At 41.9% G+C, this 15,891-nt stretch overlaps 1 protein-coding gene across 1 annotated transcript in view; it reads right to left on the bottom strand.

Annotated features, from left to right (window-relative positions):
* Positions 1-12,626: 12,626 nt before the first annotated feature.
* COLGALT2 (collagen beta(1-O)galactosyltransferase 2) overlaps positions 12,627-15,891 on the bottom strand; it is a 229,492-nt gene continuing 226,227 nt past the window's right edge. The window contains exon 12 of the mRNA XM_073642973.1: positions 12,627-13,841. Coding sequence (XP_073499074.1) covers positions 13,568-13,841 — 274 coding nt within the window. The 3' untranslated portion in view covers positions 12,627-13,567. The remainder of the gene's footprint in view (positions 13,842-15,891) is intronic.

Raw genomic sequence — 15,891 nt, 5'->3', positions numbered from 1 at the left:
GCACTAGGAACCTCCAGAGGGCAAAGCAACCCCTCAGCAGGAGTATGTGAAGCCTTTGACCTAGCACACACAATACATTGATGCACCCACTTGATGACTTCTTTCTGCCATCCAAGCCACCAAAAACTGCGACTAATAAGTCTCTTAGCCTCAGAAATTCCTGGATGACCTGCCTACCGAGACTCATGACACTGCACAAACAAATCTCTCCTAAAGGTTCTAGGCACGAACAACCTCCCATGGGGAGTGTTAGATGGGGTATCATCTTGAGCTTACAGAATCCCATCCTCCAAAACGGAGTCCAATGCCACCACCACAACTCCTTTCTGTAAAATGCTCTCCTCCTCCTCGGCACCGACCGTAGGAGATAAGCTGCGAGATAAAGCATCGGCTTTAACATTCTTAGTACCAGGGATATCGGTAACAGAAAAATGAAACCGAGAAAAAAAAAGTGCCCACCTAGCTTGACGGGCAGTCAAGTGCTTGGCAGCATCCAGATAGATCAAATTCTTATGATCTGTGAAAACCTGAATAGGAAATCTAGCGCCTTCCAAAAAATGACGCCAATGTTCAAACACGAGTTTAATAGCCAGCAACTCCCGATTTCCAACATCATAATTCAGTTCGGTTTCCAAAAAATTTTTCTAAAAGAAGGCAGAAGGATGTACTCCATCCCTATGCTCCTGAGACAAAACTGCTCCGACCCCCACCAATGAAGCATCGACCTCGACCAAAAAAGGCTTGGTCTCATCAGGCTGCATAAGGATAGGGGAAGAACTGAACCTCTCTTTGAGATACTCAAACGCTTCAATGGCCTCCGTAGTCCACTGGACCGTATTCGCACCTTTCCTGGTGAGATCGGTTAGAGGTTTAACAATTACAGAAAAATTCTTAATGAATTTCCTGTAATAATTGGCAAAACCCAAAAATCTCTGTATAGATTTCAAACCAATAGGCCTAGGCCATTCCTGCACAGCTTGAACCTTCACAGGGTCCATCTCAAAGCCCTCGCTGGAGACAATGTAGCCCAAAAAAGTAATTTTCTGCACAGTGAACTCACATTTCTCCAGCTTAGCAAAGAGTGAATTGTCACTCAATAACTGCAAAACTTCACGTACACTCTGCCAATGGGACTCTAGATCTGGTGAATAAATCAAAATGTCATCCATATACACAACCACATTCTTACCAATCAAAGATCTCAGGATGTCATTAATAAGGTTCTGAAAAAAAATGCAGGTGCATTGGTAAGACCAAAAGGCATCACCAATTTCTCAAAATGACCTATCGGAGTGTTAAAAGCAGTTTTCCATTCATCACCCTCCTTCACTCGTAATAAATTGTATGCCCCCCGGAGATCAATTTTGGAGAACCACTTGGCTCCCACTAACTAGTTAAACAAGTCAGGAATTAACAGCAATGGGTAGGAATTGTGTACGGTAATCTTATTAATTTCACGAAAATCCAGACATGGACGTAAAACCCCGTCCTTTTTTTTAACAAAGAAAAATCCAACTGCCACAGGCGACTTAGAAGGTCTAATGTGACCAGCAGCCAGGCTAGTCTGTATGTATTCCTCCAAGGCCTTTCTTTCAGGGATAGTCAGATTAAACAAGCGACTCCTGGGAAGAGTAGCTCCCGGAACAAACTCAATGGCGCAATCATAATCCCTATGAGGAGGTAAAACTTGGGATTCCTCCTCCGAAAAAACCCTCCAAAAATCTTGAATAGGTACCGGTAATTCCCCTTTTTCCACAGCAACAATGCGACCATTACAACATTTATCATAGCACTTCGGACTCCAAGACTTAATCACAATAGTAGACCAGTCCAGTAAAGGATTGTGCAGTTTGAGCCAAGGCAATCCTAGAACAACCGGAGAGGGTAAATTATCTAATACAACCAAGTCCAAAATTTCTTGGTGAACTCCATTGATAGTGAGGGGAAATGCAGCAACCTTGTGAGTAATACATTTCAAGGGAGTGTTATCAATTGCAATCACAGAAATAGGTGATGACAAAGGTTTGGATTTCAATTTAAGGTTTTCCAAAAACCCTTTATCAATCACATTAAGTGTTGAACCACAATCCACAAATACCTGAAATTCAATCAAATCTCCCTGCAAAGTAGTACTCCCAGAAAGAAATACTCCTGTAGAGCATAAACAAGCAATACGGGCGTACCTGACCTTTTTTTTTTCTTTACTTAAAAGAAGCTCACAATACTTAATCAAATGGTCAGCTTTACCACAATAAAGACACAATCCCTCAGCAAACCTCCAGTCTCGTTCCTGAGAGCGGAGTGATATCGCCCCAACCTCCATTGGTTCTCTGCCGTCTGAGCAGATTTTCTGGGGACTAGGACCTGACATTACAGGAGTCTTTACCTCATTCAGCCTGAACCTCAGCCTCCTGTCCACACGAACAGCTAATTGCATGGCATCCTGCAGAGTCTCAGGTGCAGGGAATGCAATTAGCAGATCCTTAGCCATTTCACTCAGACCAGCAAGAAATAAACATTTCAGAGCAGGATCATTCCATAAGACTTCTGAAGCCCATCTTCTGAAGTGTGTGCAATAATTTTCAACATCATCTGACCCCTGATTCAAACGCCTGAGTTCTGCCTCAGCAGATGAGATTATATCAGGATCGTCATATAATAGACCCATAGCAGAAAAAAATTATTCTACAGACCTTAACCATGGATCATTAGGTTGGAGAGAAAAGGCCCACCCGTGTGGTTCATTGCGCAATAGTGACATAATAAAACCAATGCACTGTGATTCATTCCCAGAGGACCTTGGTCTCAAACGAAAATATAACAAACAAGCATTTTTAAAGGGATATAAATCTTGCTGTTTACCATAAAATACATCAGGCATTCCTACCTTGGGTTCCACAAGATGTGCTCCAGAACAGCTACTCACGTGTTGCTGTAACTCGGCCACCTCCAGAGACAATCTCTGCAAGCGTTGAGCCAAATCCTGGACGGAAACCATACTGATCCCCGAATTTCTTTCCTTTTAGTTTTTTGGGCTGGACTTACTGTTATGATCTGCAACAAGTACTAAGGAAAGAAGGAGGAAAGCTATCCCTACAGTAAGACTAAGCTGAGTCCCTACAATGTAGCGGGCTGCCTGTTCCCAGCGAAAAGACCCACCTTTGTCCTTGGCTAGTCTGAACGAAGACCTATAGCATAAGGGGAGGGGTCCCTAAAAGAACTAAGGACTGGGACAAAAATGGGACACCTCCTAAACACAGAAGTTGTTGCAGAACACAAAAATACAAACTGACAAAAAGGTACTAGAGGTCCCAGAAGGACCAAGCGAACTGACAGAGAAAGGCACCGAAGCACCTGGCTAGAGAAACAGTCAAACACTGAAGTCCAGCACAGCCAAAAGGGCGGATCTGGAATATAAAGGCAGATGGTCACGTGACCGCAAGACACAAGATGGAAAAAAACAAACAGGAGGGTTAGAATAATAATAATTTTTATTTTTATAGCGCCAACATATTCCGCAGCACTTTCCACAATCTACCAATAGCATAGGGATGCCGCAGCATCACTGTGCTATACAGTCTGTCAGCGCTGCACAGGGAGAAGTTACTTTGGTCGTGCACTGCGAGTGACCAAAGTAACTTCCTGCTGTCTGGTGACCCGGATGTTGTCATAACGACATTGGGTCATCATGACAACATCCGGGAGCTGCCGCAGACATCGCCCACCGCGGGGACTCCAGCGCTGAGTCACGCCTCACTTGTCGTGATGTCAGTGCAGGGTCACGTGATGCCTGTGAGCGGCCTCTGATAGCCCCGCTCACAGGCAGAACCTGCAACAGAAGGTAATTACAAAGACACTTATGGGCCCCGGGGGGATACATTGGGGGCATAATAAAAAGTCGTGGCCAACTTCTTTAAGCAGCAGCAGGCCTACAGCACCAACCCTGAGCCTTGCTTCACATTCATGATACCATCAATGAAATGTAGCTCCCTGACACCAGCAGTACTCATGGAGTCCCACATAAGGACACTGCCACCACATTTCATTACAGGCACCATGCATTTAGAAAAATGAATTTACAAAAATGTATATAGATATACATATGTGTATATGTAAGTGTGTATATGTTCTACATATATACAGTATATATTTCTTTGTGTGTGATATTTGTATATGCTATAACTTGTACAGCGATGCTGCAGGCCACCTGTGCAGGAAATTACAACACAACAATCCATTCAATCTGTGTGAAGGCATGGGTATCCAAAACATGGGCTCCCCAATTATAACGTTTTTTTTCTATTTTCATTTTAGCAATTCATGGCTGCGATGGAAATAACTGTATCTATGGAGCAGCCGCAATTGGTTAGAGCTCAGAAAACAGCTGAGTGGACAGCATTCTATGGCTTCCACAACTCTCATTCACTATTATAATAATATCCTTTAAAAATGTATAACATGTTTTGCTGGAAATTAATTAAAGTGAACCTGTCAGGTCCATAAGTAGATACAAACATGCTGATTTCAGCATTCTGTCACTTGGGTTTGTTTAGCAGCATTGTAGAATTTGTATCTGCTTTGCTGGAAAAGTCCAATGAATTCATGATGTGCAATGTTACCCTGTTCTCTAGCTGCTGATTGACAAATTTCCCTACATCATTTTTATAAAATTGCTGCAAAAAAGCCCATACTGTAAATAACAAAGCATAGACATCATTAGGGATCTACACAAGAAGATGGACTTTTTCCTTGCGGTGTTGCCCCACAGGAGAGAATGTGGATTCTAAATATGAAAAATATTGACCACTATATTTGGGAACAAACGTATAACCCAATTCTACTCTGATAAGCGAGCCTTTATCGGGTACAAGGGAACACACACATTGCAAAGTTTATATACTCAAGTCAATTGACGGGAAAAGATTTCAAATTAGTAAATTTACCGATTTGTATGAACAAATATAAAAAAGTGCAAAAATCACAAATTAATAAAATGTAAGGTGTCAAATATAAAACAACACTGATGAGTTAAGAAATGTAGTAAACGATAATAATGTTTTACATATTTTTTTAAAAATATACATAAATAAATCCTTCCGATTTATTTGGAGGGAATCAAAGTTCAGGTAAAAAGAGAGTTAACTGAAATAGAGTATGAGAAACAGACGTTTTTAAGATCCCTGTTAAAGCCCAGTTATTTTTCAGTGTAAGTAATTGCAAAAAGGCTAAATGATAATAAAAATTACTAAAATTACTGTGCGAACAGCAAGAATGTCTTCATCATAGTGACAGTGTATAGTACCAGTAGCAATTCGAAGTACAGAAGCCATATGAGACCAAAATTACCGTATTTTGAGGAAAATAAGACACACCTCAAATTTTGGAGAGGAAAATAGTAAAAAATTATTTTTTTCTAAATGGTGGTGCATTTTATAGTCCGATTTTACGATAGCTTACCGGGGATGCAGCTGCGATGGAGCAAGTCACAGGAGGCATGGTCGCTGCTGCAGGAAACTGGCGGTGCCAGGAGTGGGGTGATGCTGTGAGCCCTGGGCTGGGAGGATGGGGTATCCTGGCGCTATGAGGCTGCGGGCCTTAGGCTGTCAGAAAATGTCGGCGATGAGCAGAGACCCCACAGTTTCCCATTGATTTCCCTGTGGAAGGTTTTGGGAAAATGGCTGCTGGAGGTGGCACATGCATAGATTCAAATCTTGTCTCCTGAGATCTCGGAAGCCGACTTCTCAATCTGCGTGTGCACTGCCCCCGCCAGCTTCCTGCAAATGACACTCTGATCAAACTCTGATCAGAGTCTGATCAGAGTGTCAGCATAGTGTAATCTGATTCTCTCAGATGAGGAGAAGATGAAGAACAAAATTTTTCCATCTTCTCCATTCTGTCAGTGTTTGGAAATCGGACGGCATTCAGATTTCATCTGAGGGCAGTCGATGGTTTCCAAGAATATCAGCTCAAACTCGGGCATTCTGAGATTTTTTCCTTGGATCCTCAATTCAAGCAAAGATCAGACATGTGCAAAGCCCCATAGACTAACATCGGTCCGGGTGCGATGAGATGTTTTGTCTGATCGCACTCTGACTGATAATATGGCCGTCTGCATCTGCCCTTAAAAGATGAGGTAGGGGGAAAAGTGCCAGTGAGCCCAGCCCTGACCTGGCACAACCTAGTAAATATGCCAGAAGGAAGGAAATAGGAGTGCAGCAAAGGCCAGACAGATGTTGGTGGGTGGAAACTCCATAATTGGGCGGTCAGCCAGGGTCATCTGTCCACCAAGATCGTGAAAGCTGAACAGTGTGTTGTTTACCTGGTGCTCGGGTTTCACATAATGATCAGATAGACAGGTTGATGGGTGAGCTTGGAGAAAACACAGTGGTCATGGTACACATTGGCACCAATGACAAAGTCAGAGGGAGATGGAAGGTCTTTAGAAACAAGTACATGGAACAAGGAAGAAAGCTGAAGTTCAGGACCTCCAAGGTGGTGTTTTCAGAAATACTGCCGATGCCATGAGCATCACTAGAAAGGCAGCGGGAGCTCACTGAGATAAATAAGTGGCTTTGAAATTGGTGCAAGAACAGTTTGGGTTCATGGAGAACTGGGCCAACTTCTCTGTCGGTTACAGACTCTATGGTAGGGAACGACTGCACCTCAATGGGGAGGGTGCTGCTATGCTGGGGGAAAAAATGGTCAACTAGAATCTTTGTATGGGAGAGTGGGTGTACAAAAAAAGGGATAGATAGAGCAGACAGAGAGATATAGACAGTAGGGGTCAATGGGGATTTAGTGGGGCCTGGGATATCCAAGGAAAGTAGTGAGGTGAGTAGGAGTAATATATATACTAATAGTATTAAATGTCTGCTGGCAAATGCAAGAAGTCTTGCAAAAAAAATGCACAAATTTTAGACTCTTTTGTCAGATTACAATGTGATGGGTTTTACGGAAAACTGGCTGGAAGAAAGCCATGACTGGGTAACAAACGTAGAGGGTTACACTACATTCAGAAAGGATGTAGCATCGGCGTCTCTGCCCCCTGCCAGGCAGAGACGCCGTCCCTCTCACCTACCCCGCTCCCCGCGCGGCGTCCTCCTGCGCTCCTCTTCCTGCTGCTATCAGCGCGCGCAGCTTCCCGGGCACTGTGCTTAGGGCGTGCGCGCTCCCTCTCTCTTAAAGGGGCCGAGCGCGCCATCCTAAGGAGTCCCCGGCCAATAGCCGAGGGTCCTCCCATATATAAGGCACCTCCTCCAAAATGGAGGTGCCCGAGCAAAAGTTGATGCACAGCATACTTACCTCTGCTTCAGCCCTCAGGTCCAGTTGCCAGCCTGACTACTGTTCCAGTCCGCCAGTCTGACTTCTCTCCAGCCCAACAGTCTGCCTTCCGTTCTACCCGCCAGTCTGTCTATGGGCAAGTCCGCCTGCTTACCAGGAAGCACCTGCCTGTTACCTGCCTGCTACCTGCCGTGCCTGCTAGCCCGCTCACCTGGGAGCACTCACCTGTTACCTGCCTGTTACCTGATAGCCTACCTGGAGGCTCCTGCTGTCACTTGCCGTGACCACCCGCCTGCTAACCTTGAGACTTCAGCCTGCTTGGCCGTCACTTGCCGTAGCCTACCTGGAGGCTCCTGCTGTCACTTGCCGTGACCACCTGTCTGTTACCTAGAGACTTCATCCTGCTCTGCCGTCATGTGCCGTGACCACCTGTCTACTATCCAGAGACTTCTGCCTGCCTGTTGTGTCCATCCGCTATACCGGTCAGTCCCAGTCTGCTGACACATGGGAGCCACCTGCTCTCTTACAAGATCATCCCCTGAGTAGCACCTGGTCCCTCTGCTCGGTCCCTCCCTGGTCACGGAGTCGTTAGCCGCCGTACGACCAAGGTCGGTCTGAGTTGATTCTTAGTTACGCCCCTCTGGGTCCCTCCTTGCACCGTGGCACAGAGGTTCCACCACCCGGATCCGTAACAAAGGACAGGAAAGACAAAAAAGTTGGAGGGGTTTGCATTTTTGTTGAATCCAACTTAAGACCTGTGCTCAATGAAGACATTGGGGGGCGTTGCGACAATGTAGAATTTGTATGTGTAAATATCCATCAGGATAGCAATAATGGTAAGTTGCTAACACAGCTGAAAAGGTTGAATATGAAATGATACAATTAATGGAAAAGACAACAAGTAATAAAGAGGCTCGATTCACGAAGACCAGCACTGTTCAAGTCAGTCTTGATGAAGAGAAGTGCTGTATTCAGCCTAACGCAATACACTTATATTGAGTGGACCGGAAACAGTCTAGTCAGGTTCTGGCTGGGAGTATGCATATCGCACACTTACAGTCACGTGACCGCCATTCCCAGCACTGACAGCGGCAAATACTCACAGCGTGCAGTGCGTGCGTTGGGAGGATTCACATAGAGTGACTACTTCTTACAATGAATTCATTATAATGCATCTGCATTCCCCTGTGATTTTCCTGGTCTATGGAGAAATTAAAATTCTGCATTGAGAGAAACCACCTTGTCAATCTAGTGTTTTTTTCCTTATTATGTTTCATTCACATCAGCGGGGCATGATCTGACCCAAGCTTAAATCTTCTACCCAAGAGGCAATACTTCAAAGATTCTAGTGCCCACTTCACAGCTAAGCATTTGCACTCTATGATAGCATAGTTTTTTTTTCTGTCAGAGTCAACTTCCTGGTCAAATATAGTACTGGGTGTTCTTCTCTAATTATAGTTTAAGACAAGATGGCTCCCAACCCCGTGTCCGAGGTGTCTGTCTGAACCAATAACTCCTTTTTAAAATCTGGTGTAATTAACACGGGTTGCTCACACAGTGCTGACTTAAGGCACTGAAAGGCTTGCTCCGCTTCAGGAGTCCATGACATTATTACAGATTTACCTCCCCTTGTCAGGTCTGTCAACAGTGCTGCCCTTGAGGCAAAATTTGGCACTAACCTCTGATAGTAGCCGATGATCCCTAAAAAAGCCTGCACTTGTTTCTTAGTTACCAGCCTACACCAACTCTGTATGCCCTAAACTTTATTAATTTAAGGTTTAATCAAGCTCCTGCTAATATCAAACCCCAGGTACTTGGCCTCCTCTAGCCCTAAGGCACATTTTTCTGGATTTATTGTGAGACCTGCCCCATTGATTACATTTAGTACAGCTTGCACTTTTCACAGATGGCTTCTGCACTGAAGACAACCATATCATCTAGGTAAGCTGCTGCGTAACTATTATGTGGCCTCAAAATTAAATCCAGGGTGGCACATGTTAAGGAGCTGAAACTCCTAAACCCTTCATCCAATTTTAATGTGGATACCCTCAAATGAAAGCTGAAAGTCTGAACTTCAACTGCATCTGAATTGTTTTGTTTAAAATTCATTGTGGTAATGTCTAGAACCAAAATTAGAAAAATGTTATCTCTGTCCAAATATATATGGACCTAACTGTATAAACCTGTTGGGTATATGACTTCCGGGTATGAGGCTGTCATGTACTGGTGTCACGAGACTACCTGAGTCTAGTAGGTATGTGACAGGACAACCATTCAGCCTGATTTTACACACTTGTGGCTCAGTCTCTTGTCCAGGGGTTGCCACACAGGAGGGAGCTGCAAAAGGTTTCAGAACTTAATTAGCCTGCTAGGGTTATGGCTTGTTCACTATCATTAGGAAAGTCCAGGTGATGCAAATGTCCCAGCTTTATAAAAACCCAGCCTCCTTTAATCTTGTGCCAAAAAACAGCAGCCATGGGTTCTTCTAAGCAGCTGCCTAGCACTCTGAAAATGAAAATGGTGGAGGCCCACAAAGCAGGAGAAGGCTATAAGGAGATAGCAAAGCGTTTTCAAGTTCCCCTTTCCTCAGTTCGAAATGTAATTAAGAATTGTCAGTTAACAGGTACAGTGGAGGCGAAGATAAAGTCTGGAAGACCAAGCAAAGTTTCAGTAAGAGCTGCTCATAGGATTATTGGAGAGGCAAATCAGAACTCCTGCTTGACTGCATTTGACCTTCAGAAAGATTTAGTAGACTCTTGAGTTGTTGTACATTGTTCTACTGTTCAGAGACACCTGCAAGAATATGACCTTCATAGAAGAGTCATCAGAAGAAAACCTCTCCTGCATCCTCACCATAAAATTCAGCATCAGAAGTATGCAAAAGAACATCTAAACAAGCCTGATGCATTTTGGAAACAAGTCCTGTGGACCTTGAGGTTAAAATAGAACTCTTTGGCCACAATGAGCAAAGCTATGTGTGGAGAAAAAAGGGCACAAAATTTAATCTCACCAACCATTAAGCATGGGGGTGGATCAATCATACTTTGGGGTTGTGTTGCAGCCAAAGGCATGGGGAACATTTCACGGGTATAGGGAAAAATGGATTCAGTGAAATTTCAACAAATTCTTGATGCAAACATAACACCATCGTAAAAAAGCTGAAGTTGAAAAGAGGATGGCTTCTACAGATGGATAATGATTAGTGATGAGCGAGCATGCTCATTACTCGAGATTTATGAGCATGATCGCTGAAAGGGTTACCAGAACATGCTCGCTCATCACTAATAATGATCCTAAACAAATGTCAAAATGCACAATAGACCACCTCAAAAGGCACAAGCTGAAGCTGGCTCTCAAAAGGTGCAAGCTGGCCCTCACAGTCTCCTGATGTGAACATCATGGAAAATCTGTGGCTAGACATCAAAACAGCAGTGAATGCAAGAAGACCCAGGAATCTTACAGAACTGAAAGAATTATCCAAGGAAGAATTGATGAAAATATCTCAAACAAGAAATGAAAGACTCTTGTCTGGCTACAAAAAGCATTTACGAGCTGTGAAACTTTCAAGAGGGGGTGCTACTAGGTACTAACCATGCAGGGTGCTCAAACTTTTGCATCGGCCTATTTTCCTTTTCTTAATTTTTAAAATGTAAAATATATTTTTTTTTGCCTACAATACAAAGGAAATGTGTCATCTTTAACTTTAAGCCTTTTAGAGATCATTTTATCTTCAGCTTGCTTAACTGTTCACAATAACAGTAATTTTTACCAGGGGTGCCCAAACTTTTAGATGCCACTGTATATGCTCCACACAAGTACTCTGCAGAATATACTGTAGTATAGATAAATCCACGGACTCAGCAGTAACATTCTCGCTGATTGTTTTCATTCATTTTCCCTTTATTTTTCCATTTGGCCCAGACCGTCATGACTGTATCTTCCATCCATAATTCGTCCTTGCAGTAAGGAACACAGAGACATTCTTGGATTACTGCTTTTCCTGTACCCTCCTCACATTCACCTCCGCTACATAAACCATATTGTGCAATAACCTGTCCCTAGACAGAAGTAATGCCCCCTCTGTGCCCTGCACTGTAATAGTACTCTCCTTTTGTGCATCATACAGTAATAGTGTTCCCTCTCTGCCCCTGCAAACTACTAATGCCCTCTTTGCCCATCTAGTAATAATACACCACAGTACCTCATTATAGTAATACTGCCCCTGTGGCTTCTTATAATGATAATGTCCCTTTGTTCCTTCTTACAATAATAATGTCCCCCTGTGCCTGTTTATAATAAAAATACCCCTGCCTCCTTATAATAATGCCCCTTGTGTCTCATTGTAATAATAATAATAATAATAATAATAATTATAATAATGCCGTACTCTGCCTATTTATAGTAAAAATGCCCATTATAATGAAGTACTTCATTATAATAATAATAATAATAATAATAATAATAATACCTCCTGTACCTCCTTATATCAATAATGCCCCATGTACCTCCTTATAATATAAATACTTCCACTGTGCCTGGCAAAGAATAATAATCACCACTCCCCGCTCCACACACTGCAGTCTCTGGCTCGGTGCAGACCACATGATGAAGTGATGTCATTTGGATATCTGATGTCCCCTTTGTGGTGCCAGCCTCGGCCTGAGAGCCGATGGCACTCTGCTCTGACATAGTTGTTAACAGTATCTGTGTACTGAGGATGCAAATACCGCTAAAAAGTGTTGCTGGCCGATGTGGTTCACTGCCGGATGAGCCACCTGGCATTTGTCAGAATTGCCAGATGGGCAGTCTGGCTCTGCTTCTATAGGGAAGACTAAGAGTATCCTGACTTTACGCCTAGGTGTCGGAAAACATCTTTTTGATTGTATCGGTAAAAGTGGGTTGCAAAAAAGATACAAACAAGGACACAACAAAAAGATTGTATATGTTGAGGTATATACTTTTTTTATACTGTAATTTAATAGCAGACATATACAAACGTAAAAGGAAACAATCTACTGTTAAATCCAGGTGAGGAAAAAAAGCCCAATAATGTTCCTAAAACAAATCTGTCAAAGGTTACATAGTTGGCAATTCAGTCCCAGTATAGTGGCAATACGTTTTCTTTTTAAATTATAAAAAGGCTCCACTTAGCCAAAATTCTCATTATACTTGTTTTTCAGCAGAAAAAAAACTAAAAAATAAAAATGAATAGTTGGCAACCTAAGATGTGACTGTATTCCCTGTAACACACATGCCACATGTGCTATTTTGTAGCCCCCTCCCAGTCTCTGCAGGCTTCTCAAGTTATTCTTCTTAGCACTGAATTCAACAAGTTTCACTGAGTATTTCCATGGGTTTTATTAATATTAAGAATTATTACTTACTTTCTAGAATTATTTAACATCGCATGTTCAATAACAAACAATAATTGTATGATTTATTTTTTAATCTTAGAATATCTTCAGATTCCGTAATGAAGACGTTATAGATATCCAACTTAAATAATTTGCACACAGTCTTGATAGCATAATTACTGATACAGTTTGAAGTATCAAAGTCAAAATAGTTTTAGTATCAAAATAGTCAGTATCAAAATATGTTCAAAGTTGACCACATAGCACATAGAATATGTTTTAATGTACATTAATAGAAACCTAAAAATATATTCTACAAAGGATTCCATTGGAATCTTATCGGGTTTATATTAGGGAGACTTGCATCTATTTTCATCTTATCGATAAGTTTGTTGTATCATATGAGGATGTAAAAAAAATGTTGTCTTGGACTCAATGTGCACAAGGGTCATAACAGTAGTGCAACACTTGCAGTCAAGAGGTACATGCTAAGAACCAGAAAATACAAGATACCGATTTCAGGCGTCCGTGAAATACGGTCCGAGTACGGACCACAATACATGCACTGGCCGCGGGTGTCATGAGACCTACAGACAGTCCGTGCATTATGGTCCATATTCGGAGCACGATACACAAAAATATGAAATCTATCTAAGACAACAAGCAAATGAAAAAATTTTAATTTTATTTTCCTGCGATTTTCTTGGTGTCATAGTACTGTAGTCATTAACTACATCACCAAACATGGAAAAATGTAATTCAGAAACGTTTTTATAAAAACCTGTAGATGTAGAGGGATAGGGAGGGTCATTAGTAGGCAATGGTAGAGACATGTGCTCACCCATAGAAAATGATTTGCTATTTCCAAATATTCACAGTAAACATTTTTTTCTATACAAAATCTAGGTTCTGTACACGCAAGTTTCTATTAATCATAGTTCATCCCGAGATGATGTGTCCAGTGTTGTCTGCGGTGACAATGCTTCTGTATTCTGAGCATCCGTGTGTATTTGACCCTGCTGTCTTGTCTTTCCAGAGTATTGCCTGTCCCAATCAGTTGCCACCGTTTCATTGTCCCATATGGTGGATGTTTCTGTGTCACTAAAGTATCCTGGTTGTCCAGTGTAATGAGTTGGGTAGACAAGCAGAGGTTCCGCAGAAAAGGCCTTGAGATCCCGTGGGTAATAGTGTTCCATATACTTCTCTCTAGACACAATAAGAGAATGTGAAAGCATTATAACACAATAAGAAAGCATATTAAACCTAAGGAAAGAGTATTTAGTTTTTTTCCTAAATGTTTGAGCAAAAAAAGATGAGCAAATGTTTGAGCAAAAAAATCATTTCCCACCAGAGAAATATATTAAAACACTTGAATTATGAACATATAAAACTCTATAAATTACAATCAGGCTAATGCAGGAGAACAGGAAAGAGCTTGCAGGAATAGAATGGAGGACCAGTTCAGTAATCCTAACAAAACCACACTATCAACCAATTCTATATATACTGTACAATGTACATAATGTACTCCTTGTAGCTTACAGGAGAACTGAATCACTGCACCATAGGGAGAGCCTGTCACGTTGTACATGCACACCGATCTGTGGACAGCATGGTGTAGAGAAGAAGCAGAGCAGAATGATATACAGGTTTGTTGGGAAAGATTCAGTATAACTTGTATTTTATTCATGTTTGCATGAATAGGAGTCCAGTGGAAGGGCCTGCTCAGTGATTGACAGTTATCTCTACATGCACAGTCATATGGAGAAAGCTGTCAATCACTGAATAGGAAAGCCTACTGGACTCCTATTCATGCAAACACCTAAGATTTCAATTAATAAAATGCAAACTTAAGGCCTCATTTGTTAAGTATATCAGTAATCAATGGAGATATCCAAAATGGCGTGAGCATCCTGGACCGCACCAATGCTATATTTAGAGATCATAAGACTTGTATGGACTTTCTCTTATAAAGGTTATTGCACAGCTACGGATAACAGAATTATAAAAGGCAATAACTGCTGCTTGTACCTATTGAATAAAGATACGCACCCTTGGGAACTCCCAAGAGATTGGCTATATAAGCATGTATTACTTCCTTAATAAGGAGAGAGTTCTGCATTTGATTCCCTGAGAATCAAGTGTGTTATTCTCCAGGCGTGCACACACCTTATTTGACATCAGATTCGGCAGCAGACAATTAAGAGGATTGCATACCTTTATAGTGAGCCCCCAAAACACCTTCAGTGTTTGGTCTGTGTTTCATCAGTGATTTTACATATGGAAAAATAAATAAATTACACAGCACACAGACTGTACACTGATGCCTTCCACGTGCTATCCGTGACTTTCACATACTCATAGACTTGTATGGTTCATTTTTAACCATGACGCAGATATAATACGGAAATGTCTCTTTAATTTTTGAATGGACATATGGTCCACAAAGGGGCAATGACTTGTGCACAGCCCCATAGACTATAATGGGTACACAAAATAAATAAATAAACATTCTATCTGTGAAAATCATAGATTGAACAGGTACGTGAAAAATGGATATCTGAGCGAGGCCTTTCTGAATCTTTTACCATAAAATGTATAGCAATCTGACCAGCTTCTCCTTCTCTAGAACATTATGCCTGCAGATAAGATACCATTTTCAACATGACAGACTGCCTTTAACCTGATCGCTGCTATACAGTGGGGAAAATAAGTATTTGATACACTGCCGATTTTGCTAGTTTTCCCACGTACAAAGAATGCAGAGGTCTGTAAATTTTATTGTAGGTACACTTCAACTGTGAGAGACAGAATCTTAAAAAAATCCAGAAAATCACATTGTATGATATTTAAATAAATACATAAATTGCATTTTATTGCATGAAATAAGTATTTGATCACCTAACAACCAGCAAGAATTCTGGCTCTCACAGACCTGTTAGTTTTTCTTTAAGAAGCCCTCCTACTCTGCACTTATTACCTGCATTAATTGCACCTGTTTGAACTTGTTACCGGTATAAAAGACACCTGTCCACCCACTCAATCAATCACTCTCCAACATAGCCAAGACCAAAGAGCTGTATAAGGACACGAGGGATAAAATTGTAGACCTGCACAAGGCTGGGATGGGTTACAGGACAATAGGCAAGCAGCTTGGTGAGAAGGCAACAAATGTTGGCACAATTATTAGAAAATGGAAGAAACACAAGATGACTGTCAATCTTCCTCGGTCTGGGGCTCCATGCGAGATCTCGCC

This window comes from Phyllobates terribilis, unplaced genomic scaffold (genome assembly GCF_046119375.1).
Source record: "Phyllobates terribilis strain yellow unplaced genomic scaffold, ASM4611937v1 Scaffold_8__6_contigs__length_399053987, whole genome shotgun sequence".
Classification (NCBI taxonomy): Eukaryota; Metazoa; Chordata; class Amphibia; order Anura; family Dendrobatidae; genus Phyllobates; species Phyllobates terribilis.
This window is presented reverse-complemented; position numbering and strand designations above follow the sequence as displayed.